At 47.2% G+C, this 27,648-nt stretch overlaps 11 protein-coding genes across 11 annotated transcripts; 6 read left to right on the top strand and 5 right to left on the bottom strand.

Annotated features, from left to right (window-relative positions):
- Positions 1 to 4,584: 4,584 nt before the first annotated feature.
- On the bottom strand, positions 4,585 to 5,804 carry K441DRAFT_669516 (uncharacterized protein). The gene is made up of 3 exons (XM_067650153.1): positions 5,689 to 5,804; positions 5,520 to 5,639; positions 4,585 to 5,470 (listed from the first exon to the last, which is right to left on the bottom strand). The coding sequence occupies exon 3, from the start codon at positions 5,378 to 5,380 to the stop codon at positions 4,799 to 4,801; it is 582 nt and encodes a 193-aa protein (XP_067497727.1). The 5' UTR covers positions 5,381 to 5,470; positions 5,520 to 5,639; positions 5,689 to 5,804; the 3' UTR covers positions 4,585 to 4,798.
- A 727-nt stretch (positions 5,805 to 6,531) lies between these two features.
- K441DRAFT_647166 (uncharacterized protein) lies at positions 6,532 to 7,880 on the top strand. The gene has a single exon (XM_067646845.1). The coding sequence runs from the start codon at positions 6,802 to 6,804 to the stop codon at positions 7,738 to 7,740; it is 939 nt and encodes a 312-aa protein (XP_067497726.1). The 5' UTR covers positions 6,532 to 6,801; the 3' UTR covers positions 7,741 to 7,880.
- K441DRAFT_739499 (Annexin) lies at positions 7,682 to 10,564 on the bottom strand (the record flags this gene model as incomplete). The annotated part of the gene is made up of 4 exons (XM_067654357.1): positions 7,682 to 8,418; positions 8,501 to 10,126; positions 10,178 to 10,262; positions 10,338 to 10,564. 4 exons carry the CDS (start codon positions 10,562 to 10,564, stop codon positions 8,065 to 8,067), a joined length of 2,292 nt encoding a protein of 763 aa, XP_067497725.1. The 3' UTR covers positions 7,682 to 8,064.
- A 646-nt stretch (positions 10,565 to 11,210) lies between these two features.
- K441DRAFT_589741 (uncharacterized protein) lies at positions 11,211 to 12,164 on the top strand (the record flags this gene model as incomplete). Its single annotated transcript, XM_067644782.1, has 1 exon — positions 11,211 to 12,164. The coding sequence occupies one exon, from the start codon at positions 11,211 to 11,213 to the stop codon at positions 12,162 to 12,164; it is 954 nt and encodes a 317-aa protein (XP_067497724.1).
- Positions 12,142 to 13,667, bottom strand: K441DRAFT_690725 (GPI2-domain-containing protein; the record flags this gene model as incomplete). Its single annotated transcript, XM_067652408.1, has 3 exons — positions 12,142 to 12,541; positions 12,599 to 13,319; positions 13,373 to 13,667. 3 exons carry the CDS (start codon positions 13,665 to 13,667, stop codon positions 12,142 to 12,144), a joined length of 1,416 nt encoding a protein of 471 aa, XP_067497723.1.
- Positions 13,668 to 15,870: 2,203 nt separating this feature from the next.
- K441DRAFT_325938 (uncharacterized protein) lies at positions 15,871 to 16,373 on the top strand. Its single transcript, XM_067641202.1, has 2 exons — positions 15,871 to 15,996; positions 16,070 to 16,373. Exons 1-2 carry the CDS (start codon positions 15,902 to 15,904, stop codon positions 16,218 to 16,220), a joined length of 246 nt encoding a protein of 81 aa, XP_067497722.1. The 5' UTR covers positions 15,871 to 15,901; the 3' UTR covers positions 16,221 to 16,373.
- On the bottom strand, positions 16,254 to 18,379 carry K441DRAFT_621681 (phytoene desaturase; the record flags this gene model as incomplete). The annotated part of the gene is made up of 3 exons (XM_067645975.1): positions 16,254 to 17,591; positions 17,641 to 18,174; positions 18,227 to 18,379. 3 exons carry the CDS (start codon positions 18,377 to 18,379, stop codon positions 16,527 to 16,529), a joined length of 1,752 nt encoding a protein of 583 aa, XP_067497721.1. The 3' UTR covers positions 16,254 to 16,526.
- Positions 18,380 to 19,067: 688 nt separating this feature from the next.
- On the top strand, positions 19,068 to 20,007 carry K441DRAFT_669512 (uncharacterized protein). Its single transcript, XM_067650152.1, has 2 exons — positions 19,068 to 19,558; positions 19,613 to 20,007. The coding sequence occupies exons 1-2, from the start codon at positions 19,297 to 19,299 to the stop codon at positions 19,990 to 19,992; spliced, it is 642 nt and encodes a 213-aa protein (XP_067497720.1). The 5' UTR covers positions 19,068 to 19,296; the 3' UTR covers positions 19,993 to 20,007.
- Positions 20,008 to 20,907: 900 nt separating this feature from the next.
- On the bottom strand, positions 20,908 to 23,143 carry K441DRAFT_621678 (Lycopene beta-cyclase). Its single transcript, XM_067645974.1, has 6 exons — positions 22,927 to 23,143; positions 22,774 to 22,873; positions 22,341 to 22,726; positions 22,115 to 22,288; positions 21,779 to 22,066; positions 20,908 to 21,732 (listed from the first exon to the last, which is right to left on the bottom strand). Exons 1-6 carry the CDS (start codon positions 22,947 to 22,949, stop codon positions 20,919 to 20,921), a joined length of 1,785 nt encoding a protein of 594 aa, XP_067497719.1. The 5' UTR covers positions 22,950 to 23,143; the 3' UTR covers positions 20,908 to 20,918.
- A 954-nt stretch (positions 23,144 to 24,097) lies between these two features.
- Positions 24,098 to 24,838, top strand: K441DRAFT_682030 (uncharacterized protein; the record flags this gene model as incomplete). The annotated part of the gene is made up of 1 exon (XM_067651529.1): positions 24,098 to 24,838. The coding sequence occupies one exon, from the start codon at positions 24,098 to 24,100 to the stop codon at positions 24,836 to 24,838; it is 741 nt and encodes a 246-aa protein (XP_067497718.1).
- Positions 24,839 to 25,891: 1,053 nt separating this feature from the next.
- On the top strand, positions 25,892 to 27,411 carry K441DRAFT_325857 (uncharacterized protein). Its single transcript, XM_067641201.1, has 4 exons — positions 25,892 to 26,684; positions 26,741 to 27,136; positions 27,197 to 27,305; positions 27,353 to 27,411. Exons 1-2 carry the CDS (start codon positions 26,192 to 26,194, stop codon positions 26,992 to 26,994), a joined length of 747 nt encoding a protein of 248 aa, XP_067497717.1. The 5' UTR covers positions 25,892 to 26,191; the 3' UTR covers positions 26,995 to 27,136; positions 27,197 to 27,305; positions 27,353 to 27,411.
- Positions 27,412 to 27,648: the final 237 nt, after the last annotated feature.

The following is a 27,648-nucleotide window of genomic DNA, read 5'->3' as shown; positions in this document are numbered from 1 at the left end:
GCAAAACAATATAGCGCTAAATTCGTACCAGATAAATACTGGCTTATCTACTTTATAAGGGGAAAAAATTAAGTAGTGACCTAGCTTTAATAGTAAATATCTAGAGCTGCGAAGTAAAACTAGAAGTTACCCTTAAGGTCCTAGGGGTTTAGGTAGACTTTAGGTTAAACTAGAACGAGTATATTATATAGGCAACTTATAGAGGAGTAGTAGNNTTTTCGNTAGTATTATAAATTACTACTTTAATATAGAGACTCCCTTTTAAATATATACGCCTACTATATATAGCAGTAGTAAGGCTAATAGTGCTATACAGCTCCTAAATCTAGGGCCTAGAACTAGGCGGTAAGGTACTAGTAAAAAGCTTTCTAGCGCTACTAGCTAAGCTATAAAACTAGTACCTATATAGAACTATAGGGGCCTATAGGAGAATACTACGCGCCGTACTAGAACGCGAAGCAGTAGTTCTCCTACTAGACTTATATATTAACTTAACTACTATATAAAGAGCAGTTATAGTATAAAGCTATCTAATAGAAGAAAATATATAATAAATACTAATATATATATATAAGGAACGAGATATATATATAAAGCAATAGCCCCTTAAAGGGGCGATACGCCTAAATATACTAGCTAGGAAGCCCGCTACCTATAAGTAGTAAAAAGAGAAAAGGAAATATAGGAANTACTAGCTTATTAGGTAAAGACCTAGCNCTATACTAGTAGAGCNCTATAACGGTAATAGAGGATAGGAGGTTATTAATATAGATAGAGATCTACTACACTAATTATAAGATAGATAGATCTTAAATAGAAGCNAAAATATAAGACGTAGCTATAAAGAACACCCTATAGTTAATACTAATAAAGGTAAAATCTATAGCCGCCTTTCTACTATAGATGGAGGTTTTAGGCCTAAATATATAGCTANTAAGCATCTATATTCTAAATANCTTACCTTAATATATATNCGGGTGGCCTATTTAGTTAATACGCTATATACTACTATTCTATAGCTACNGCTTAGTAAGGGACTAGCTACTTACTAGTATAGGCATAAATAATATTACCTAAATACTCTCTATAAGTAGAGNCCTATANGTAGTAGTAAAATAGCTTATACACTAAGGAATTCTTTAATAGTTTTAAATAGTACATAAGATCTAATAGGAGGATACTAAAGGATACGCCCTATTCTAGCCCCTTAAGGACTAAATACCCCCGCCTAATTATAGGCGGCTTATTAGCAAATCGCTAGACTCTTCTACTACCTCCTTTTAGATCTTCTAATATATTTAAGAAGTATAGTATATAAGGCAGACTAAAAGATATAAAGATATACTAGCTAGGTAAAGGCGAAACGCGTAGAACTAGTTAAAAGGAAATACTTAGGTTTTCCCCCTTATAGGGCTTTTTCCTATATTGAAAGGTAGAAGCCTATATAGACCTAAAAATAGACTAAATCGGGTAATAAATAGAATTAATAATAATAGTATACTATATACTACTTTTTTATAGCTATCGCTTAATAAGNGACTAGCTATTTACTAGCGTAGGTATAAATTATATTACTTAGATACTCTCTATAAGTAGAGGCCTATAAGTAGTAGTAAAATAGCTTATAGGCTAAGAAGTTCTTTAGTAGTTCTAAATAGTATATAAGATCTAATAGGAGGATACTAAAGGATACGCNATTTTCTAGCCCNTTAAAGACTAAATACCCCTACCTAGCTNTAAGTAGCACGCTAGNGAATTACTAGATACTTTTACTACCCCCNCTTTAGATCTTCTAATATACCTAGAAAGTATAGTATATAAGGTAGACCTAAAGATATAAAGATATATTAGTTTAGTAAAGGTAAAACGTATAGAACTAGCCAAAAGGAAATACTTAGGTTTTGTCCTTTTTTAGGTCTTTATAGGTTTTTACCTTTCTATATAGGAAAAAGCCCCTATAAGGGTGAAAACCTAAGGTATTTCCTTTTAGCTAGATTTTATGGCGTTTCGCCTTTACCTAGCTAGTATATTTTTATATCTTTTGGTCTGCCTTATATACTATACTTTTTAGATTATATTAGAAGATTTAAGATGAAGGTAGTAGAAGAGTATCTAGCGATTTGCTACTAAGCGTCCTACTATAGTTAGGGCGCGGGGTATTTATTCTCTTAAGGGGCTAGAATAGGGAGCGTATCCTTTAGTGTCCTCCTATTAGATCTTTATGTACTTATTTTTAGAACTATTAAAAGAATTCCTTAGTGTATAAGCTATTTTACTACTATTTATAGGTCTCTACTTATAGAGAGAGTATTTAGGTAATATTATTTATGTCTATATTATTAATTAGCTAGTCCCTTACTAAGCGGATAGCTATAGAATAGTAGATATATATTAAGTATACTAACTAAATAGGCTCGATTCGTATAAGTATATTAAGGATATAGATATTTAGATTATAGATGCTTATTATAGCTATATATTTAGGCCTTAAACCTCCATCTATTAGTATGGAAGGCGGCTATAGATTTTATTACCTCTATTAGTCTTTTTATTAGGGGGAGCATTAGCTATTAACTATAGGGTGTTCTATTATTGCTACGTCTTTATATTTTACTACCTGCTTTTATTATCGCTTCTATTTAAGGTCTATACCTATCTTGCGATAAGTGTAGTAGATCCTATCTCTATCTATATTAATAGCCTCTTATCCCTCTATTACTGTTATATGCTCTCTACTTAGTACGGCGCTAGGTCTTTACCTAGTAAGCTAGTAAGTTCCTATATTTCCTTTTTCTCTTCTTTCTTACTTATAGGTAGCGGGCTTCCTAGCTAGTATATTTAGGCGTATTGCTCTTTTAAGGGGCCTTTCGCTTTTTATATATATCTTGTTCCTCATATATACGTTTTAGTATTTATTATATATTTTCTTTTATTAGGATAGCCTTATACTATAACTGTTCTCTCTATATAGTAGTTATGTTAATATATATAAGTCTAGTAGTAGAACTACTGCTTTCTCGTATTCTAGTATAGGCGCGTAGTATTCTCCTATAGGCCCCTATAGTTCTATATAGGTACTAGTTTTATAGCTTAGCTAGTAGCGCTAGGGAGCTTTTTATTAGTACCTTACTCGCCTAGTTCTCGGGCCCTAGATCTAGGAGCCCTGTATAGTACTTATTAGCCTTACTACTGCTATAATTAGTAAGGCGTATTATATTTAATTGGGAGTCTCTATATTAATTATTTCTATTAATTTTATAATTAATTACTAGTATAAAATATATATCTATACGCCTATATATTATATTAAAGCTCTATATAAGGCTCTATATAAAGTTCTATACAAGGCTCTGCACGAAGCTCTTGCACGAGGGCTCTGCACGAAGCTCTGCACGAAGCTCTGCTCGAAGCTCTGCACGAAGCTCTGCACGAAGCTCTGCACGAAGCTCTGCACGAAGCTCTGCACGAAGCTCTGCACGAAGCTCTGCACGAAGCTCTGCTCGAAGCTCTGCACGAAGCTCTACTAAAGCTCTACGTAAAGCTTACCCCCCTTCTGCAAGGCAAATCTATACCTACTAGCAGTCCTTAAGTATTATTTAAAGCTGGCTTATTAATTTAGGTACTCTAGCTGCGGTAAAAGAAGGCGGCGGTAGTTGTGGGATGGGTGCAGTCGCTACGACTCGGGGGCGTTGGGCGCGATAATGAGACAACGAATTAGAATCGGGCAAATCGGGCAACGTAGTCTTCTTCGCCAGGTTTAATTTGGTAATTCTAGCTATTAGGAATAGCTTGGGAGCTATAGAAGTTAAGAGATTTGGCTTAAAAGTAGGCCAAAATACCCCGCGCGGGACTAATAAAAATCCGAACCGTGTACCAGACCTTCTAACGAAGGTCTTGCCAAAAGCGGTTAGCGTCTTGGCAAGGTAAGTCTTGGCAAGAAGGTCTGGGAACGAGACAACGTTCCCTAATGCGTCGGTGGCTTCACAGGCACTGATCCCCGTTAACGTATTAGCCACCCGAACGAGCCAGCCACCTGCTCGACCAAAATTATCAGGTGTCCTCACCCTTAGCCGCAACTAGTATATATTGTTCTACACAGCATACCTGGCAATTGAGCCAATTACTCGCTTACCTTTTGTGGGTTTGTCTGGCCCGAGTGGCGTAGAGCTTGTCACCTCACACCTACTTTAAGGCAAATTATATAGATACCTACAACTCTTATAGAAATTCCTAGTAAGTAGAAGTACTAAAGGAAGGTTAGTAAAGAACGCTACGCCATTTTTTATGCCCGATTTTTAGTAGGTAGATTATTATCGTACTTTGAGCACTTGTAAGAAAGGCTTGGCAGCCAGATGAGGCTCTGCGTACAGTTCTGCGTACGATCGTACGATGGCTCTACGTATAGAGGCTCTGCGAAGCTTTGTTTATTAACCCCCGGAAGTCACCACAAAGGCACCTATAAATTCTGATAATTACGATTACAGCCATGTAAAGCCGTACGCAGAGCCGTACGCAGAGCCGTACGCAGAGCCTGACGCAGAGCCTCCACTCGACGACGACGACAAATAGTACCGTCCACCACAGAGCTTTGTAGTTGTATTTGAGTTGGTAGAGGCACTCAGGGGGCCTTCAATGGGTTTTTAGGTAAAGATATATGTACAGCCTTGTTTTAGTGATGGTGACGCGGATAAAATGTGGTAAAAACCACCACTCTACTAATAAAAATGAGAAAACCCTCTGAATCGCCTTGATGAGCTGATAATTGGAAGCACGTTTGCGACCCATTGTAGTGATACAATTAAAGTATAGATTCTATGGTGGAGACGCGTGTTGATGTTTTGGTGTTCGCGCACGGGCCATATCTATTGGACGCCTTGACGGCGCATGGGACAAAGCTGTGCATCGACAACCACATCACCCTCATGGGCTTTTTTATTATCCTTCCCAATTCTGGCACGTATTTCCTCAGTAGCGTCCTTCCGGACATCTCGGCGATAGACATCGATAAATCTATGCCTAATATCGTAATATCCCCTGCATCTGCAGTGAGGCTTTGGACGTGATTTTGGAGACTAGTGATTTGGGCCCTGGATTCAGTGATTCGGGCCTGGTGGTTGGCGATTTGGGTATCTTTTTTCGCCATCTGATCCTCCAACCTCTTGATTTGGATATCTTTGTTTGCCATCCGATCTTCAAACCTCTTGGATTGAGCATCTTTGTCTGCCATCCGATCTTCCAACCTCTTGGATTCAGCATCTTTGCTCACCATCCAACCCTCCATCCTCTTCATCATCTCCTTCATTTCCTGCCTCTCCTCCAGGAGGTCCAGGCCTGCTTTATTCCCATAGGTGGTTATGTCTCCGCATTCCGCGCTTTCCATCGCTCTCCTTAGTGCTTCCTTAGCAACAGCGTCGAGTTCCTCGTCCAGTGCCTCGACGCGTTCATATGCGATAACTTCAAAACTATTGGGCTATAAATAAAGTGAGCAAAGGCGCCAAGTGGAAAAGGCAGTTTCTTACCTCTGCTGGGGGGCCGGGGAGTTTCTGCGGGGTGCTGGGGATTAATGTTTGAGTAGATCGAGAGTATCGATTTAGGGTTCGTTCGGTTGCAAATTGCCTCCGTTACAGAATCTGTTCGATCTGTGCGTATTTTAGCGTCGCCCATTTTATAATTAGTGGTGGCTACTACCGTGGTTCAGTTGAATCTGTAATTTAGTCGATCGTTCGGTGAGCCTCCAGATGAGGCTCCAGATTTGGCTTCGCATAATGCGTGATTGATTTTGGTGAGCGATTCGAGTGACCCCCTCTGCCACTAGCGACTCTATCACGATCACGAAGGTTAAGATAATAACATCATATAAGGCTTGCAAATGCGACAGCAGTATTGCGGTTGGGGTGTGTGGGGTTGCCATATTATAAGAAGTCGTCACTTGGGCGCATATACGAGAGATTGAAACGGAGCCAAGAACCTCATATCAACTACTGTATCCGGTATAGCTTGCAAATTTGACGCGCTTACCGATATGGAGGAGCTCAATATTCAAACGGCGTCAGTCTACCGAACAACACCCTCATATTCAGATTTGAGCTCCTGTTCCGTTACAATATGGAGCCTCCATATTTGTAACGGAGGTGCAGCCGAACGACCCCTTATGTTGCAAAAAAGAGGGCGTTCTTTCCCATCTTATGATGAAGAGGCAAGTAAAGAGGAACCGCAGAACCTTGGAAGCAATTGACCGTGTCTACACTTTCGGGTACTAGATTTTAAACTTACCAAGCCTGCTTCTAATTGGCTCAAGTGGCAGAATCATATAACGAACATTAAAATATGAACATGCGGATTACCCAATTAGGGTACAGGCCAACGAAAAGTTCTACCGAAGTTTTACTATCGCGCTAAACCACATCAACAAAACCTCGGCTGAGCGCCCGCTGAGTCACTGAGCTGCACGTGACCCTAATACACCCGTCGATATTCGCGAATCCACGTCGTCAGGAGAATTCAAGCCATCGGGTCTTAAAGACTCCTGAACAGCTGGCGACGCTTTTGTAGTCGATTCTCATCCTCCGGCCTCTCTCCCCGCCCTTTCCTTGTTGATGCATGATTGAGTTTCACAACTCAAACGCCTTTCACGTGACACGTGCGGCGAACGCGACCGCCGAATTTGAAAACACCAAGCCTTTGGACACTAACATCAACGCCTGTATAGACATTTACAGCCGCACTATAACTCTATATCCACGACTATTGGCATCATTTCCCACCTCGAACCCATCCAAACCTTAAATAAACCCTCCCACCATGGACCCCCCCTCCCAACTCGACACCGACATCGTCGCCATCCGCGCCCAAATATCCCTCCTCCGCCAACGCCGCACAAACCTCTCATCCGTCCTGCTCTCCTCTCCCTCAATCGCCACGCGCCTCCACCGCGCCTCCCACAGCACCAAGCCCCCACCCCCCTCGCTCGCCCGCGCCCTAACCGTCCTCTCCAAACAAGCCCGCCACAACCAAACCGCCCTCCACCGCATCTGCGCCGGCGCGACCGCCTACCGCGTGCGCGACCCCGACCCGCACGCCGTCGACGAGGGACGCGTCCTAGGGATCCAAATCGAGGTCTTCGTGAACCGCGCCTTCGTCCCCCCGTACCACCTCCTCCTGCACCGCCCCTCCCCCGCCTCGCCCGCGCTGAAAATCCACCACCACACAATCCCGCCCTGCATCCCGCTCGCCCCGCTCGCGGCGGCCTATCTCCCGCAGCCCTCTGCCGCCGGAGACCCCGCGCGCCCGGCGCAGAATTTGCCGCGGCTGGTGCGCGCGCTGCGGAGGGAGCTCGTCGCGTACCATTTGCGGCTTGCGGCTGTTGAGAAATTGCGGGTGGAGGCGGGGGTGTCTGGCCCGGCTGCGGAGAAGGAGGGGGAGCTGGGGGATGTGTTGAATGCGGAGATGGAGATGGGGATGGAGATGAGAAGGGGTGGGAGGAGAAGGAGGGGGCATGGGAGGGGGAGGGTGGTGGCTGTGGTGGCTGATGCGGCGGCTAGGGAGGTCAGGTGTGAGTGGTCGAGTGGGTTGACAGCTAGGATGAAGGTCTCGAAGGATGGGGTGGTTGAGAAGGTTGTTGCGCGGACAGCGGAAGGGGGGAGGGATTGGGAGGTTGAAATGAAGGGGAAGGGGCATTTGGGGGGTTTGTTTGGGAGGTTAGGGCAGGAGGCGAGGCGAGGCGAGAGTCGAGGTGATTGATATACGGGGTTGGAGTGGATGATTCGGTGAAAGGGGGAGGCGATTTCGAGGATGTTCGGATACCCATAAGGATTGGAGTTCAAGAAATGATGTTATTAATTCAAGATGTTGAAGAAATCTCCTGACGCTTTTCGTGCATCACATCCAGCTTACAACAAAACATCTCAGCTCTTATGTATGTGTGAACCAGCCATGGGCCGGCTCTCCCAGCTCCCCAAGAAGGCCCACTCCCGAAATATAGTGTCCAAAATATTGTGTCTTTCTCCGTCCAGCCCAACTGCAGGATTGAAGATCACAATTACATTAGCACATCAACCCACCCGTCTACCGCCCTGTCTGGCACAACGCCAAACAAAACTCTCTGAAATCCCCCTTCGTCGCCTCCTCTACATCCTCCTCAACAACTCGTCCGTACTTCTCCTCATACTCCGACTTTACGCGCATCAGATGCATCCTGTCCCAATGTAGCCTGACCAACCTGCTAATAAGCAGCTCATAGCGCTGCTGGCGATCGTGCTTAGCTGACGTATCCTTCGCGAGTTTCGAGGACGAGGACCTCGGGCCGCCGGAGCTAACCTCAGGAGGCTCTATGAGGTCGATGAGCGCGTGGTGCAGAAGCATGCAGTCTCGCGCGGGGCGGTTTATGACGCCATTCAGGATGTGCGCTATAACCTCTCCCTATTCACCATTAGCACACTCCTTACATCCAGCAAAAAGGACCCGCGGGGTTAGCTGGGTGCTGGGGGAAACGTTCACATACCACAAGATTATTACTCTTCTTCAGTGCATCCCTCGCGAAATTCCCCTGGTACTTCCGCTCATACGTCCGCAGCACCTCCCTTAGATGCGCATCGCTCCGCATGACCACAACGCCCAGAATAGCGCTCTCGCCCCCCTCCCGGGCCTTCAGCGCACGATACAGCGTGTCGACGTCCTTGTTGCGGTACTCGGTCGGCCAGGCATCGCTTTCCTCCTGGCGCTCCGCCTCGAGCGCCATCAGCACCGCCTTGCGGAACTTGTCGGCCTTGAGCTCCTTATCCATGCAGCGCGTCAGCGAGTCGCCGTAGCGCTTGTCCTTGAACGCGTCCTTGATCTCGCGCATCTCGTGGTTGGGCCGCCCCATCAGCGCCTCGATCAGCAGCTCGCGCCGCGCCGACGACGACTGGTACCAGAAGTTCGCCCAGTAGCCCTCCGACTCGTACTTGCCGAGCGCCGTCACGTAGCAGATCTTGCCAAAGTTGCCCGAGGTCTTGAGCTTGATGTGCTTTGCGATGTTGATCCCGCGCCCTTGCACCTTGCAGTGCCGCTTGTACTCGGCGCGCAGGTCCAGCATCTGGTCGTGCGAGAGTGCCGGCAGGATGTCGATCAGGGCGTCGACGTCGGGCGTGCGCTGGGCGAGCGCCTCGACGAGGGCCAGCGCGTCGTCGGTTGCGTCGTAGATCTTTACGCGCTTCTCCTTCTCGAGCGCGAGTTTGTCGTGGCGCCGTGGTTTTAATGGCGGGGAAGGGTTCCGGCGGGAAGAGGATGAGGCGTTGCGGTGGTGGCCGTGGATGGAGGAGGACGAAGCGCGGGGTGACAGTAGGGATAGGTCGTCAATGTCGTCGTCGGGGAGCATAAGAGGAGATGCCATGGGAGAAATTGACTGGTAGACGCCGTGATAAGCTTCGAGGAGGGGACTTGCGGGAGGAGCTTGTCCGGGAACGATGGTCTGAATGTCCGGTCGATTGCCGCTAACAGAGAGGCGGTCCATTCGAGGCATGAGGCCAGGAGAAGGAGCGCGAAGGTCGGGGCGCGGTCCGCCAGTTGATATGCGGTGTGGGTGGAGACCAGGGGAAGGAGGGGCGTTTATCCTCCCGCCACCAGGCACGATTTCAACCACTTTGTGGTTATCATATGTACTGTAGCCGGAGGGTTGCCGAGAGTGCTGAGGTTGCAGTGGCTCCCGCTGCAATGGCTCCCGCTGCTGTGGCTCCCGCTGCTGTGGCTCCCGCTGTTGGGGTTGCTGTTGCTGTTGTTGGGGCTGGGGCTGCTGGGGCTGGTGATACTGCGCCGGAGGTTGCAGAGGGGGAGGGGGAACATTTTGTGGTGCCATGGTATAGTTGGAGTATTGCTGCTGCTGCTGCTGCTGCTGCTGCTGCTGTTGTTGTTGTTGATACTGTCCCTGGGGACTTTGCGGTTGCTTGGGCTGTGTATTATGGCGGACAGGAGGAGGTTGTGAGGACTGAACTACCGGCTTCGCGGTGAAAGTAATCTTGTCAGGAGGTTGTGCGTATTGAAAACCTCCACCAGCTCCGGCCCCAGACACTGTTCTAATAGGTGCAGGTTGGTTCGTAGGAGTCTGAGTGTAGCCATACTGATTTTGGGCATACTGTAGTGGTTGCGCATACTGTACACCGGGGGAAGTCGGTGAAGCTGGCCCACGAGCTGGCGGCTGGACGTATTGATACTGGCCCGGGGCTTGTTGCACGTAGCCAGGTCTTTCATGGGGTGGTAAATCGGAGTAGTCACCCATGGTGAACTCGCTCGATGGGTCAGAGCTTGATGCGCGCACGTTAGCCATATTGCGCGGTGTTGGAAAGGGTGAAGCTGAAGCATACTGCGAATTCCCATGAGGCGCATAAGCTGATTGCGAAGGCTGCCTAACATCGTATTGCGGGGTAGCTCCAGCTTGGGCACCTCCATAACCACCACCAATGGCATGTTCATGGGTAGTATACGCTGGGCCAGGAGAGGGAGCGCGCACATTGCTGCGCGACCTGTCCCTCTTGCCAGCAGGCGATTTAGAACGCGAGCGTCCACTTCTATCACCAACTCTCAAAGACATAGTGAAGCAGTTGAGCAACAGGCAATGGCAATGGCAATGCAACGGTAACGGCAAGGCTGAAAGACGAGATACAGTAGATTGATCTTTCCCAAAACTACCTGCGGTTGAAGCACAGAGAATGCAAAAGGAACGGGGCGTAAAGAAAGCAACGGTGGGGAGCCAAAGGCGCGCGCTGTTCAGCCGCAGTATGAAACCCGCCGTCCGAGCGCCAAAACAGTTGGGGGCCAAAAGCACGCGACTTGCTCGAAAAGCATATGTGCTGGTATCCTGCCGTGTCCTGCTGTGTCTGCGGAGTGTAGCACTGGATGGTAAGGAGTTCGCTAGTTCAGCACCCAACAAGCGGAGGACATGCTGACCCCGTCCCTCGCTATCAAGGCCAAGCTAGGGCTAAGAGACGCTCATCCACCAACCAGGGATTTTGGCGGTGTTGGAAAGNGTGTATCAGTAGTGATTGGGACACTCACGTAAGCTCTAGACCCGCTGGGACCGGAGCCACGACAGCGAGGGTTGTGAGGGTTGATAGCCGGAAGAAAAAATTAAGGAAGCCCCTTAGAATTAAATCTTCACTGCCCGCCATTTGATTCTTCTGGTGTTTCACTCTATACAGTAGTCTCCCTTCGGTGCCTTCTACAGCTGCCCACCCACAATGTTTCGTGTTGCAGCTCCCCAACCGATAAACCCTCAGCTCCAGTCGCCTCTGTTGCGACTCCCCGGCGAGATCCGCAACATCATCTACCTGTACAGCCTGACTACCGACCTCCCAATTACTGATCCTGCAACTGGCAGTCCTGCCCATACGACAGTCAAGTCACCGCACCACAGTATCCCACCGCTCGGTACTGCCCTCCTCCAAGCATGCCGTCTCGTCTTCCGCGAAACGGATATCCGCCCACTGTACACCCGTAACACTTTCCGTTTCACCAGTGTAACCCACATGCATCGATTCCTGGTCCTGCTATCTCCAGAACACAGCCGCATCATTCGAGACCTCGAGGTCGACGTACGGGACGTGGATGCTCGCCACCCAGGCGTGAGTCGCGAATGGGCTCAATATCTGTCGTGGAGCGAAGGCATATGGGCGAAGAAGCTAGGATCCTTGAAGGTGGATGCGCCAGGCTTGAGAACGCTGAGGCTGAATTTCGAAGCCTGGCCCCGGATTGGAGTGTCCAGGAGGCACCTCTGGGACATCCTGCGGCGGTTGCTGATCAACGTCGATGCATTGGAGAGGGTTGTCATTAACGGTTCCAGCAAAGGTGATACGATGGCCAGGAGGGACCCTTGGTCGCCAGTACACTTCGTTGGATCTGACGACGTTGGATCCGACGATTTGGTCGAGATTATGTGGCCAACAGTGGGATCTCCCGGGAATGAAGATAAACTCATTCGCTGGGCGCGGCACAATGGAAACATCAGCCTCGAAGTGGTTCTGAAGACGCATATCCAAAAGGCGAATCGGCTTTGGGTCGAAACATCAACCAAGACAAAGGCATCTGATCCTTGGCCAAAGGACGGACATTGTAGTTGGCAGGAGTACCAGCAACGCCATGAGCATTTGGCTTTTCCAGAACCCAGGAACATCAATCCCACCGTCTTCGTATGATAGGCCTTGCAGGATCCCAAGGCCCATGAATCTCATTCTTGTACTTCTGCAGCCCGATCAACCACCAGCTGCAGATCCCCATTGCCAGGAAGGTCAGGATTCCGCCAAGAACAATACCGCCAACCCAGGCTCTCCAGCCTCCCCCGGATACCGTCACACCCACTCCACCTGCAGCGCCCATGATGAGGAAGATCGTGAGCGTGAGATGGCCGCGCCAGGAAATGTTTCGGAGATGACGACGGAATACGGGAAAGAGACCGAAGACTTCTATGGAGAAGAGCGTCAGAGAGAAGACATGAGTTGTGGAAGGCAGTCGAGAAGCAAGCACAGTGGAGGCCATTAGCGCGGCGTTTGTTGATAGAGAGGCTGGGAATCTACTTCACATATTAGTAAATTTAGAATATAACCAGATTATTTGCATGCAGCGATCATACTGTGCTCCGGTTCCTCCGCCATAGTCGAAGAAGAATACGTTGATCCCCATCAGCCAGCAGCTCATTGCCCAGATCGAGTCGGTTGTAGTAGACTTCGTAAGGGATTTTAAGATGGGGCTTAGTCCGAGCAGAGCGCAGTAGATAAGAATGGCAGACTTGGCGGTAGCCAGGCGTTGTTGATTCCGTGGGGAAAATGAAGAAGTTGGGTCGCCATACGGGGGATGATAAGTGTAAGTCGCGAAAGTAGGCGCTCCGGAGGGATTGCCTGTCGTTGAGCTGGTAGATGCATTTGAATTCATCGATGTTGCGCTGGCACTGTGAGAATGTCCCAGTCGAGGCGTTGTGCTGACATTTGGCAGAAGCAGCCCTAGCCCTTGAGTCTCCTTCAAAGAACTGGTAGAGCTGGCGCTTGATCCGTCTTCTCCAACCTCGTTAGATTCAGCGAGAGCTTGCGCCCTCGCCGCCTCGGCCTCTTCCTGGCCAACCCAGAAATCCCACAGCGCCCAACCTAACACCGTACTTAAGCTTCCCCAACTGACAACAGCAATAGGGGAGACTCTCTCGATGCTCGCGAAGCAACAAATGAAGATGATTACAGAGCAAATATGTTGGACGATGACAGTCGAATCGGCCATAAGGGGCCAGAACTCATATGGCTGAAGCCGAGGATTGCGCTGAAGATGGTCGAGAAATGTCTCTTCATCTGTGTAATTATCTGGATCTATAATAGTTGTCAGCTCGGAACTTAGCGATAGTGCGAAACGTACAACGTACAAGGTTGCTTAAACCATAGCAGCTTTTTCCATTGGCCCTTTTTCCTCCTGCTTCCGCTACGCCCTCTCTCTTTATCCCTCTTCCTACGCGGATCAGTCAACGCTCTCACAGAAGAGCCATCTGAAGCTCCAAGTCCAAGGGGACTATGTTGCCTGGCCCTCCGAGGGGGAGAGTGAGCGTAGAAGGCATCTTCTGGAGCTAGCCGGGACGGGTCCGACGTTGTAGGTCGATGTTGAAGGAGTTGGCGCGACGAAGTCTTCTGCGATACTGTGAGGGTCGATGAGGCGGGAGGCATTGGGGGAGTGAGGCAGCTTGTATTCGGCCTCGAAGGCAGACTCAAACTGGCAGAATGCACGGACTTTCTCCGCAATTAAATCTGGGCCAATCCGATTAGCGACTCCAAAAAAATCCCTTTCGTCATCCAAGGGCTCTCTGGAAGTACTTTTCCTTTTCTTCTTCGTTAAAAACCATTAATCAGACATCAATTCCTACATTACATTTACCTCACGCTTCCTCTAGGGTTTGATAAAAAAACTGCCCGTTCCATCTTTCAGGCGGACGAGCGTCCTCTGCGTATGGACCTCTGGGAGAGACTTCGTAGATTTTTCGACTAGCTAGAGATTAATCGTTGCTTCGTACCTAATAGGTTCCCTTGCGTTGCACGCCTAATTCCTTATGGTGGAACCAGGATTAAACTTTCGATTTTGCGGTCGACTCTAAGAGGACAAAGAATTCTATTTAGGTAGGGCTTCAAGGCTGCTAAGGAGGCAGAAGTTTTTGATTGTCTTGAATCAGTACATTCATATCTTCAATCTGTTTTACAGTGTCATTAAGTCCCCCAGCCTCTGAGGCATAGTCCTAAGTCAGCTAACCGGATGGGAAGAAAATCAGCAAAAGACCAGCAACTCGTTATTACAAATTGCTTAAAATCCAAATGGTGTCATTATATCTGTTATCGTCAAAGAGAGTACTTCAACTCAATTCACGGATAAGGGCCGGTTTCCAAAAAAAGCTCCCGTCATACGAAGCTTTAAGTGGCCGTGCAGTCACAGGGAAGTGCCCTATCGCCCTATCTTCTAAACTGTGTGCGAAGCATAGGCTTGCCCATGACTTCCCCCCTCGGTGGCAGCACTAGCCGCACCGTTGGTGCCGTTGGATGAGGATGATTTAGTCTCCCCTTCTTTTCTCCCTGAAATCCTCCATGAACTGCCGGTTTCTCACCGAAATCGCGAATCCGCAAACCAAGGCAGCCAGGGTCAATATTACGGTGTCCCCAAAGCAGCAAAATTCCTGTATCGGGTCGATCAACGAGACTTTTGATATGGTAACTTCATAGGACCAACAAGACTACAAACAATCATAAGCCAATCGACAAGGATGACCCAGAGAATCGTGGGCCATGGCATGTCAGCCGTCAGAAACAAGTCCAGCAATAATAATGGTGTCGTAATGAACTAATCGATAAATCGTACGTAGAAGATCTCTCGATAATTTCCGCGAACGCGAGGGTTACTACGAGGGTTACTGCGGCGCCACTCCACAGCAATGGGCGCCCAGCCTAAGCTAGAGCCCATGCTAAAATATGTGATGGCGGCCACCACGGTGGTGAGCGGAAACTTACGATTGACATTGAGAGCATTATCTCTTTCTCGAAAGTCATCTTGTTCGACCAAAGGAAAACAATGAACTAGGGTGTAATTCTCGTACAGCAACTAATATTCGTATGAAAGAGCAGAGGACGTATAACTAGGATTTACAGGTGCTAACCAGCGGAGGCCTGACAAGCAGCCTCAAATACTTGAATCTCCTAGGCTGGGAAGAGTGTTAGTACACAACTATGACGAAAATGGCCGCTATTACGCTGTTATAGCTCTTTCAAAGGAAGTTGTCATGTCACATTGTAGAGAGCACTCAGACGATCTCTAGAGAGGACCGCCCGGGTATCTGCGGATCTTGCTTCCAATCCCTCGGAGAATACATACATTCTCATCACCATAGCAAATCAATCAAAAGCACACAAGATATAACGAAGTTATCCCAATTCCCCAAAGCCTATTGTCCCAAAATTCTCCCTATTGAACGAACCATCCAAAGTGACTCCGCGACATATCTCAACTAGACCTAGCATCACTCGTCTTAGCCTTACCATATGACACATCTTCTCCCTCTGATTCCTTTGTAGCCGGCTTCGTCGTCATAAGAAATCAGGTGAAGTCAGAGTCCATCGCTTCGTTCGGTACAGGGATTAATGGTTACCCGCACCAAACCACCCAAGCTTTCTGTCGGCTAATCAGCCGTAGCTTGCTTCAACGACAATATTCCCATGGGTGGTTTTGCCTTCCAGCACTATCATAGTGCCATACCAACCCACTTTCTCTATAGCTCCCGGGCTCAGCCAAGACCCTTAAATTCCGCGGAAAAGTCCGGCCCAAAATTGTAGGCCTCATTAATGTCTACGCATAGCTACTAAATCTGCAAATACAGGGCAAAACCCTTCAATGCGATTCGCAATTCCACTCACTTATTAGAATGCGTTGGCTCACTAAAATCTACCCCTTCCAAGCTCACATGAATTATCCATATCCAGACCTTCATAGCGTAATAATTTGCTCTCTATCCATCTGGTGAATACCCGGAAAGCTCTTAGCGCGGTCCAGTCGTTTCGGCCAAGGTACTAGTGCTGATGTCGAAGGCTAGGATTATGTCGTGCACGCTAACTTGGGTTGAGAACTCGATCACGCGTGCCTATCGTGGAACAAATCCTAACACACCTGACGTTAATCGTGAGGGAGGGTCGGGAGAAATTGCCCGATGCTTTCAATGCATGCACGGGAGCCAAGACTATTAAACTTGGATGTTGCTAAGAACATCTAACGGTTGTCGTCATTTTTCGATCTCAGTGTGCATCTCCGAATGAAGTTTTTTCTTTAGAGATTTCCTGTGAGATATATGGATTGTGAATAAGTTAGATGTTTTCAGGATGCAACACAAGACTTGATTTTCGAAACCAGCAAGCACGTCCCTTGCTACAGAGTTATGGAAGCTATATAAATTCAGCTAGCAAATATTTAAACCTAAAAGTTCTTCATGGACCTAAATTCACAACTTGTAACATGCATGAGTCTGTAAAACACATCCTTCTCCTGGTCGCTCTCTACCAATCCTTCCCTCCAAAAATCCATAAGCTCCAATCCCAGCTCCCCCCTCCCCCCATCCAAATAATCAAACCACTTAGAACTAATGCTAAAATTCCAACACGGAACCAACTTAGCAATGGAAGCACGTGCATTTGATCAATCTCCGCTCTTTCCTTTACTCCTACTCCGTCTAATCCGCCTTGATTCCACGGAACACCAACCCCCAAATCCTCTAGAATTTGCTCGGCAACAATCTTACTCCCAGCGAGACAAATCGGCACACCAGTTCCTGGATGCGTGCTTGCGCCTACAAAATATAAGCCCTTGATCCCCGGGTGCTTCGACTTAGGCCGGAAGCTCAGCACGTTGAAGAAGCTATGACTAAGGCCTAGGATGGCGCCTTTATCGAGGTTGAATGTCGACTGCCACGTCTGCGGCGTGTTGACAGACTCATGGATAATGAGAGGAGTGAGGTCAACGCCTGTGCGCGCTGCGATGGTGGAGATGACAGTGCGGCGAGCGAGGGCTACCATTGTGGTCCAGTCTTGCGGTGATTTGACGTCAGAGTTGGACCCAGAAGAAGCGGTGCCTTTGTGTTTTGATAAATCGGAAGATATAAGGTGTCCAACAGGAACAAGGACAACGACAGCATCTTTACCGTGTGGTGCAGCGGTAGGGTCAATGCGCGAGGGCACATTAACGTAAAATGAAGGAGATTTGGGGATGACGTGTTGTTTGAAGATACTATCGAAGCTTTCCCGGAATTCATCGGCGAGAAAGATATTATGTGCAGTGAGTTCAGGGACGCTGCGAGAGAGGCTCCAGTAGAAGGAGATACTGCTACAGGAAGCGGGACGACGGGAGAGAGATTTAGCGGAGGTGGAGGGTGGTAGGAGATTATTGTATGCGTAGACGAGGTCAGCATTGCAGACCACGACGTCTGCGGTTAATATTTCTCCAGAAGAGAGCACTACACCGTTTACGGTGCAATCATTCGCGGAAAGGGATACGGAGCTGATGGGGGTTGAGAGGCGGTATTCTACGCCTAACCGCTGTCCTATTTTTACAAGACCCTCTACGACCTAGCATTAGTTAGCTAAGTTATTTGGAAAAGCGCTTGGGGAAGATTACTTTATGGAAACCACCAATAGGATACCAGATACCCTCTACCAATTCAGTATACTGCAGTAGACTATATGTCCCGGGTGCATCAAATGGGCTCATCCCCATATACATACTTCCAAATGCGAAAACGCGTCTCAGCCTCTCCGTCCAAAAATACTTCGAGGCCCGAGAATAGATACTCTCAAAGGGATGGAGCTCCAATAAATGCATCAAAAAGCTTGGGCGTGCCATTGAAAGTAGAGACGTAAAATTCTTGCGCAAGACATGCTTGACACTAAGCTCGTAATGCCGATGCGATTCTTGGAGGTAGCCTAAGTATCGCTCGAAGCCATCTTTACCTTCCCATTTTTCGATCTCGTTTTTCATACTGGAAATGTCTGTGCTTAACTTGAAAGACTCACCATCGCCAAACCACAGGCGGTAATTTGGGTCGCACTTCAAAAGTCTGACTCCTTCAGCCTCTAGGGAAGTATCGAGATCCCTGAAAGCCTCCACGAAGAGATGTGGCAGTAGTAGGAGCGAAGGACCTTGATCGAAGCGCTGATGAATGAAAATATGAGATTTATGTTAGCTGAGGATTCTTGTCACGTACGAAGTCATCTTGATGTATCAATGAGCAGCGACCGCCCGTAAACCCGTTCTTCTCGACGACCGCGACTTTCAACCCAGCTTTTGCAAGTCGCGCAGCGGTTGCGACTCCTCCGACCCCAGCTCCAACGACTATTGCAGTCTTCTGCCCCTCCATCGTACTAATCGCCCGTTGATGTGTGATGAACTAAATGATTGGTTGAAGTTCTAACTATGGCGAATATAGGCCTTTGATATAGGCTTATATGGTGTAGTAATTAATAAGTGATTGATACGGAAACAAACTAAGAAAGGAACAAATGGAGTCTGCTTGTGTAAGCAGGCAACGCGTGTAGGGGACTCTTCCAGACCCTTCCTCAATATGGATTCTCACATCTTGCTGGTGGCTTGGAAAGCTAAAGCCAATGATGTAAAGTCAAGAAATCACAGCCAAGCCGGAAAAAGAGGCCTCGACCTTAGTGGACCACCAGTATTACCACATTAAAGTATCACACATCCTCAGGGACATACATCTGAGTTTATGAATAATTTGGCAATCTTCCAAATTGCATTTATGCCATGGTCATTCATCAAAGCGAGATGGGCTGTGCCGGATAGCCTAACAGTATGAAGTGGTCACAACACGCCAAACAGGACAGCTCTATGCGCAGATCTTAGTTCTTGTAGGCTGGCCCATCATATGTGCCCGTTCAGGGACCACAGTAAGATGAATTCCCTACGTATAATCTCACGATCAGTGCTCTGAGTTTCTTCCGCGAGCTGCTGATGTAAGCAGCCAGTCAGCGTACATTGTTATAACGGTCAGTCAGCGTATATTTATGCAGCGCGCTGACAGCTCGCTGCATAGGCGGTAAGGCTGCACTTTCACGGCATCTCCAATTTGTTTACCGATGCCTGATGATTGATTAGGCCTCCCACCAGCACTTGGACCCGAATCCTCAAGTGGTGGCTCAGTGATGTTGTATTGAAGGGGGGGCTTAAATCAAACCATAAATAATTTCTTTCCCGAGATCCGGGTTTATTATTCATGCTGCAGGGCCGCATCTCTGTCATTTCATCATAACAGAAGAAAAAATGTTGATTCGCACCGCTCTACTTATTGGGCTTTATTTCCTCTTCCTCCGAACCGCAAGTGGGACGTGCTACTGGCCGTCAGGAGAAGCCGCCTCTACAGACTATGAGGCTTGTAACTACAGCGGGGGCATGTGCTGTGACAAAACCAATGGCGACGTATGCTCACCTGAAGGGTTATGTGTCTACCAATCCAACGGCTACTCCAGAGACGCATGCTCTGACCCAACATGGAAATCTCCTGGTTGCGTAGCCATTTGTATGCGTATGTCAGTCGAATCTTGTTCGCGCTGAACTCTAGGCTAATCCAATATGATAGAGACGTCTAACAGTAGCGATACCCTTACGAAATGCGCTGACGGAAGTTTCTGCTGCGACTATAGTAATTCCACATGCTGCAATGATGGCGAGGGTATAAAACTTTCGCCCATAGGCTCAAGTCCAAGCTCCAGCGCTACATCTACCTCGAGCCTTTCAGCGACTAGCACAAGTACAGTGACCGGCACAAGCACCACGGTTAGAGCATTGGCAGCGGCAACGACGACATCAACGTCAGCAGCAAAGTCGAACAACTTGGCAATCGGGTTAGGAGTTGGTCTCGGAGTGGGAGCATTAGTGATAGCCGGAGCTGGGGGCTTGATCTGGTATTTACGTTCGCCAGTGTTTTTATCAGTATTGAGTACTGATTACGCTCATTGAAATATTTAATATTCAATATCAATACGATATGTTCAATACTAAAAGATATTAAATATTAAATATTTTTGGAGTTAAGGTTGTAGAAATACGACCAAGGGCTTGGTAAATGACTTTTAAGCCTCTTAATACGTATATATTTTAAATTTAGAATAACCTTATATAAAGTTAAAGTTACTAAATATTAAAGTTAATTCCATATATTATTATATATGGTATCTTTAAAATTTATATTCTTATATTTTATAATTAATACTATATTTTCTTTACTTTCTACTGTTGCTAATAATAATAGAATCTTATCTACCCTCTTTCAGCTTAATTCTAATTAGTTTACTTAGTTTACTAAGGATAATATATTAAGTGACTTTTAACTAAATATATAAGGTAGCACTACTTCCTAAACGCCTCTGCGGAACCCATTGAGATCGGGCAAAATGAATTGTCTGGGGCTGCCCCAAAGGCTGAACTTTCGGCTTGAATATATTTGGAAAAACGGGTGAGACTTGTATTCGTTGAAAAAAGGAAAAAAAAACCTTTTAAGGAAAATTATTAATATTTACTTTCAAAAAGGTTCTAGATTTAGCAGCACGGTCAATGATGATAAAAATAGCTGCTTGTGATAATCGCCATCATCAAACCTAGAGGTGAGATTTAAGAGCGATGGAGATAACAGGATACTAAACTTAGCGTCTTTTCTCTTGATATATACCCCTATACGCTATTTAGTAAGAATGAGTCAATGATCTGAATGATTATCTTGTTTCGTATTACTACTACTCATAATATTAGCTTAAACGGATTGATCGTTCTAGAATTGTTGACGCTGCTTAGAAGCTACACGGCATCTTGGCGCGGGTAAATTATTTAAACACTAGTTTAAGTACGCATAGCTCACATCAAGCAGTTGTTTGCTAAGTCGCAACATATCACTTATTCAAAGCTTGCCAAGCAACTCTAACTCTCTTCAGCTTCGGTACAGTGGCTCTCCCCGCCTTTACCTCGTAATCCTCCTGCCTGAGTGCACGCCCAATTTCCATATAGCTTTCTACTGCCACCCTCATTGCACCTCGAACTTCATCGGGCAAATCTTCGATGGTCCCTCGAGCTTCTTCATATATTTCGAAAGCTCTGTCAAGAAGGCGGGAGCGCAGTTTTTCAATCCGTGTGCCCTGCGGGTTTTTGATGACAGCTTCTAGCGTCAGGCCCTCTCCATGCAACCAAGTGAGAGGTAAGTATGCCCGACCGATCTTTGCGTCTACGCTAATATCTCGAGCAATGTTAACATATTGTAGTGCCACTCCCATGCGGCCACCCGCTTGAAGGAAGAGTTGTTCCTCTTCATTTGAAATGCTACTACGGTAGTGGTAGAATACCAATTCCAAGTAAAGCTCTGCAACCGTTCCAGCGACACGGCGCGCATATAGGTCAAGATCGAACTCTGCCTCGATAGGAGAGATACATCCCCCTATCTGCAATTTGGAGAAAGCTAGGTCCATTTCAAATCCTCTAAGCAAATCATTGAACGGTTCCGGAGAGAGATATTCAGTTGGTAGTTGAAGTAGCGCAGATTGCGCATCCGGTGGAAACTGAGCTTCGACATACTCCTTTGCCACTATCTTCGCCTGTGATGGTTCGTACGAGATGTCAAGAAAATACCGAAATTTTTCAATCCAGATTCTCGCCTCCGCTGCAGATGTAGCATTATCTATTAAGTCATCTGCTACGCGGCAAAATGAGTACCTGTGTGATTTAGCGAAAGGTAAAAAGTCCTGTGCGTTTAGCTTACAGCAAAAGCAGATCAATCCGCAATCTGCCTTGAAATGCTGCACTGGCTAGATAAAAGCTGCGGCTTTTCCGTCTCAACCTATCCACCGCATCCTGCAACCCATTAATCCGCTCTTCATCATATCTAGAGGCAGGATTTATCAGGGCTTTTACGAGCATGAGTGGTGATGGCAAAGACGGAACATTAGGAAACATATCTGGGAAGGCATGGAGAATGGCGCAAGCGTTGTCAAAGGCAACCAAGCCAAACACTATTAACGTGTTCGTGACCAAAAAGAATAAGGCTTCCCTTTAGAGTGTTAGAAAACCAAGGGCTGTGGAAGTTCAATAAACATACTCTATCTCAAGGCCATCCCACAAATGGAAGCCTATCTTCGTGCCGCCCTCTATAACCCATGTGCCCCTTTTTAGTGCAAATGTATCCACAACGCAGAGGTACAGAGTCGGGAGAATTATTGGAATTATGGTGTTAGAGAGTGGAAGACCAATGATGAACTGATATGCAAGGCTCCTGCAGATACGTCAATAAATATCTGGACAGGATTAATTTTATTCGGTAATACCAAAGAAGCATCAAGAACGACCCTGCCCATATCATTATTAGACCCATGTACATAGTTCGTCCTCTTCCTCTTACCATATCAAGGCCAGCCTTGATTATCATGGCCAGTAACAATTGTCCAAGAAGCTTATAAAACCGCCATTGAGCATTCCTGGGGCCCCGGGGGTGAGCTGGCGGCCTCTCAGTTCGTATGTATATTGGATGAAACGTAGGTTTGCTGAATAGCAGGTAGAGCAGCGACGTATTGTAGGTCTGTATGACAAAAAAGAACAGCTCCTCGGCGGGGATATCGAAAAGTTTGGGGCCAATAACAACGTTGGGAGGGTAAGTCCACACTCGATTGCGGATTAAATACGAGTCCCATGGTATAGTTGATACGACAGCAACCTGGCTGTATTAGTACAAGGCCATTCCTCTCTTCGGTACATGCTTACAGTGATAAGGAATGCAATCTTGTAGATATCGAGCTTCGTCGATAGTGGTCTATAAATGAGGGAGAGTATTATCCCGGGCGGTATAGTATATTTTACATGTCTGCGTAGAGTTAGCAGAGTCCCTACTAAGCAGGTCGCAAATAATAGTCGTACACAAGCGCATACTCGAAACCCATTGCGCGCAAGGAGAGAGTGCGGAGTCGCTATAAGCCCATACCACGGTTTCAACTGCCGCGGTTCGTGGTGCTCCAAAAGAGAAAAATAGGGGGCGGTGAGCCGAAGATCGCTAGGTCCAAGTGGACAAGAGGTACCGGGATAAACAGAATCATGGTGTTGAGCAGCGTGGCTGGCATTTTTCGGTCTTGTTCGGTGGGATGGATGATGACGGCAGTTCGACGCGATGTCAAGAAACCATGGCGCGCCACTGCCTAAGTGAGTAATGCACGATCTTATCCCAGCTAGCGTGTGGTAGATGCCGCTTTGACCATTTTACAGATTGCATGGATCCCTCACGTAAACCAACATCATTGCAAACTACGGAGAAGATGGCATGATGGCAATGCCACTTAATCCCATCATGCCAGGCTGTTCTGGTGTTCCCATCCGCGGACGAGAATCTCTTGAATCATCTCCTTCAACTGCCCGCCCGGAGTCTGTCGGCTGACTATTGCTTGATCCAAAACTCTGCTACAATTGCGTCATACGACGTGAAGACAACAATGCCCGGAATTACTTGAGTAGAGTAGTCTTATCGGATGATTCCCAGTTCATACCATAAACCCCAATCTCTGAGATACCCGCCATTTGCCCTTGTGGACGTAAAAGAAAGAGAGGAGACAAACACCCGTATGCAGCTCCTTCTCTAGTGCAAACCTCTTAACTTCTCAACTCTCCAGTCCCTGGATTTCTGGCACCAAGATTGCACGACTTCGGCGTTTCTAGGACTTATACTATTATTATGGATCTTCCGCTATCACTTGACCCTTTCAACTTGATCAAGAACAATCTTGTTGTTTCTTACGATTCTTCGAAACCGTGTTGCTTTGGAGCTTTCCCTCGCCGCGACCCATGTAAAGCTCGCTGGCTCGAGACCTCGGCATGCTGCATCTTTTACACGGCAAACACCTGGGACACGGAAGATGTCTAGGGAAATACAACTGCTGTGAACCTCCTCGCCTGTCGGCTGACGTCAGATTCTCTGGTATTTAGTGCGGGCAACATTCCAGCACCTCCAAGGACCTCGCAGAATTTGAAGGATAAGAGCGAGCCCGTCTCGTTCTTCGCTAAGTACGACTGACGAAACTGAAAACAAAAAACGTTGGCAATGCTGGATCCTCCAGATCTTGACTTGGAAAAGCTTCCTAGCTCAGAACATTCCCCGCTTCTTGCCGTGCCTCAAGTTAACCACCAAGCCTTTCAAATATCTGAAGCGGAAGATCAATGCCGTCTCTACTATTACTGTTTCCTCTTTGAGTCTCCCGCAACGACAATAACTGCGCAATATGCGCTCTCTGCGGTCGCCTTCGAATTCCCCACTGTAAATCCATCCCGCGAGATGTCTTATGCGCGTTACGTCTATGGATGCAGTACAAGTGCGTCCTCTTTTGGCGCTGCCCTTGGTCGTACTGTCAAGATTGATGTTCTTGTTAAGATGAACGTTCATAAATTGATCCAGGGTGGCCAGGATAACCCTCCCAGGAGCGTAACCGGGTGCATTGATCAGCGCAGCGTGGACGAGATCATGATGAGCTCAGATCCAGATGATCCAATAAAGTATTTCAAAATGCCAGAGGGACGGTATGCGCAGGAGGCGCGATTTGTGCAGTGGATCGACGCAACGTATTCCCGTCCCTTTAATCCTTCCGCTAGCGACAGTGAGGATGACGGATTTCTTCTCTTCTACGCTTTCGGTGAGTCGCAGCCTGACGAAGTGTGCAATTGTCCTGAAACAGCTACTTCAGAACTCTGGATTTTGGATGCGGGGAACTTTACAGATGCGTTGGCGAGCGCAATTACCACAATGGGTGCCGTGCGGCTTACACAGAAACTGGTTTTCGGAGATTAAGACTCAAAGGACTGTCCAGGCTTTTCAGACAGCTCCTGAAATGAAGTTTCAAAATCACAGAATTTGGCCTTGGGTAAAAAGGGAGTTTAGTAAAAGCTGTAGGTTGAGTGTATGGCCGTATGAAGCCGGTGAGGAAAGTGTTCCATGAGTTCAAGTTGTCAACTCGAGAGTTTCAAAGCTGGTCCAGGATTCTTGAGAGCCTGAAGAAACAGCTAATTAGTAATAAGCGAATGAACGGCGCCTCATATTTACTTAAGACACGGATGAGGCTTCCCATGTATTGAGTTATCGGGGCTTTTGGCGAGACATTGGCAATGGCTTGCTATATGAATGTAACACAGAATGTAAGATCCAGAAGAACCATAATATGCTTAATTCAGCGACCTAAGCCGCGGTTACTCGCAAGTTGGCCAAACACGAACTTTCCGTCCTTGGAAAGGTCGAAATCACATGCTGTGGGTACTTGCTCTCATTTCGCGGAAGTCTGATGTGACTTCACCTCATCAGTACCTCTGCTTTCATGGGCTCAGCTATCTGCCGTACAATTCAGAATGCTAAATTCCTATGTGTACCCTGAAGTGATGACGGTGCGTAAGATGAACAATGACTAGCGAATGAGCCCACCAGACAAGCAAAAAGATTTTATGGAGTTAACTTTTATTGGTGAGGCGCGAAGGTTTACGTATTTTCTTTTTGATTATTGATGCTTACGGTAAGCAAGTAGATATTCGGCTGCCTTATTTCTTGGCGTGATAGGCTACACTTGCCGGGCGCTCGTTTTTCGCTCGTCCTAGCCTCGCAACAATCACTTCAGCTTCTCCGGCGAGAGCCAATTCGTTAAAAACTTCTGCTTTTAAAGTGAGGCGTGAAACACCCTACCAGAAAATGAGCTGGATGCTATTCTCCGCAAATGCCTGAAGTCTCATTGCCAATGTGGTGGCTTGTGGTTGCCTTGAATTGAGGCAGTGCAATGACTCTAACGCACCCTTCAAGGTTTCTCTCCCAATACTTCTTCAGTGCTTTCTTTCTCAGGGCTACTGAAGATTCATACGTCGCTCAATTGAACACGGCTCCTTTCCAGTCTCCAGCATTATCGAAGCTGGGGGCTCATCTTCCTTCCCTGTCAGCCTTACGAGGCCAATCTTTCAACCGGACCGCGGCATTGCCAATGCTGAAGATATCCAGCTCACCTCACCGCCAAAAATTCGAGAGTCATTCACCACGCGATACACAGGACAATCGTAACTATTGGATAAAATTTCAACCCGGATTCGCGGTATGACATTGGAGTCAGCCAGTGGTCTTAAACTCGTATTCGCATTTCCTATCTGGGGGTGAGCCCAGCCCGGCAAAATGGGCATTATTACGAATAGTACCCATGCTTCCATCAAATCTACCCTCGTTGAGGAAATGCAATGTTACACGCTACCGTACGGGGGTATCGGATTTGTGTTTCATCTCCTCATCTACTGGACGCTTTACCGGCTATCGATAGGGAAATGCCCCTGGCGGTTAACAAGATTGAAGTGTTCTGATCTGGATTTCTGGTTCGCTTTCGCTGGCTTGATCGGTGGTGTCACCCTTGCGATTTACAGTGCGGTTCGCTGCCGTCATCACTGGCCGCTTGTCTTGTTGGCTGTCTGGAGAATCATATTTACTCTGACTCTATGTATCGCCGCTTTGATCACCGCTGACGGTATTCCTAATGCCGCCTTAGAATTTGATGATATCTTTGTTGTTCTCTTGTTCTATTTGCTGGGCATGGTTATCCAGTTTGCTGGACTCGGATTCCTTGCCCGAATATCCTGGGCGGATCGACGAGTTCGTATTATTACGGCTTTCCTAGGTAAGATATTGCTGGAATTATAGTAGCATGTCAATCAATTCTCACTAATTTTGCAGGTGGTGTGCTAATATTTCTCTTCGTCGTGATCCGCTTCTGTGTTCCCTGGGGTCATAGCGATCAATCCTGGCGCAAGAAAGCAAACGATTGGATTTGGTGTGGCCTACTCGCATTTTCCTTGGTGGCTGGCCCGTATAGTGACTGGCTTCTCGGATGCGTAGCCGATAATCTCGGCGGTGTCCCGCAGGGTGACAATATCTTGCCCTATTCTTATTATATGCTTGCAAATCTGTTTACGTTCCTTTCTGCATAGTGTAATAGAGCTCTTGTAAACGAGAAGGAGCACTTTTTTGGGATTTTTTGAGGAAGATCTATTTATTGAAAGGCGCTATTTCGTAGAGTATAATCAGACGCAGGTCTTAGATTATCTCCATCCTAACTATATCAGATCCACAGTATCGCACCCAGTGACCCTCTTGATATCCTCAAACACAAGGCTAATTGGCACCACGTAGCCCCGATCAAGTCCATCTCCCGCATTTAGAAGGCCAACCCACGTCCCTGTCTAATTCTCCTTGGTCTCCTCCTCGTCGAAGACTACTGTAGACTACATCTTGTCAAATGGTAACAACCCTCCAAAACACAGGAAGAAATTCGCTCACATAAATCAGTCTCTCAAGCAATTTTGGAGACCGCGAAACTACAGCGTCACCGGCTTGCGGAGTTGACGGGTGTAGCTGAACCGCCAGTGGACGACCTAACGGCATTAGAAGACGTCCGCGTGGCCGGCTCCTGCGAATGGCTGACGTCCAAGCATCTCTATATCTCCTGGCGGACACCGTAGTCAGTGATGCAATTGGACCGGTTCTATTTTGGATTGGTTCGGTTTTCCAATATTCAAATCTTGAACCGGTTTGGAGCTTTAATTGGTCTAATCTGGATCGGTTTAATCTGGATCGGTTTTGAG

Source organism: Cenococcum geophilum (assembly GCF_001692895.1).
Source record: "Cenococcum geophilum 1.58 unplaced genomic scaffold K441scaffold_71, whole genome shotgun sequence".
Taxonomy (NCBI): domain Eukaryota; kingdom Fungi; phylum Ascomycota; class Dothideomycetes; order Gloniales; family Gloniaceae; genus Cenococcum; species Cenococcum geophilum.
The sequence above is the reverse complement of the archived record's forward strand: the minus strand, read 5'-3'. Positions and strand labels throughout refer to the sequence as shown.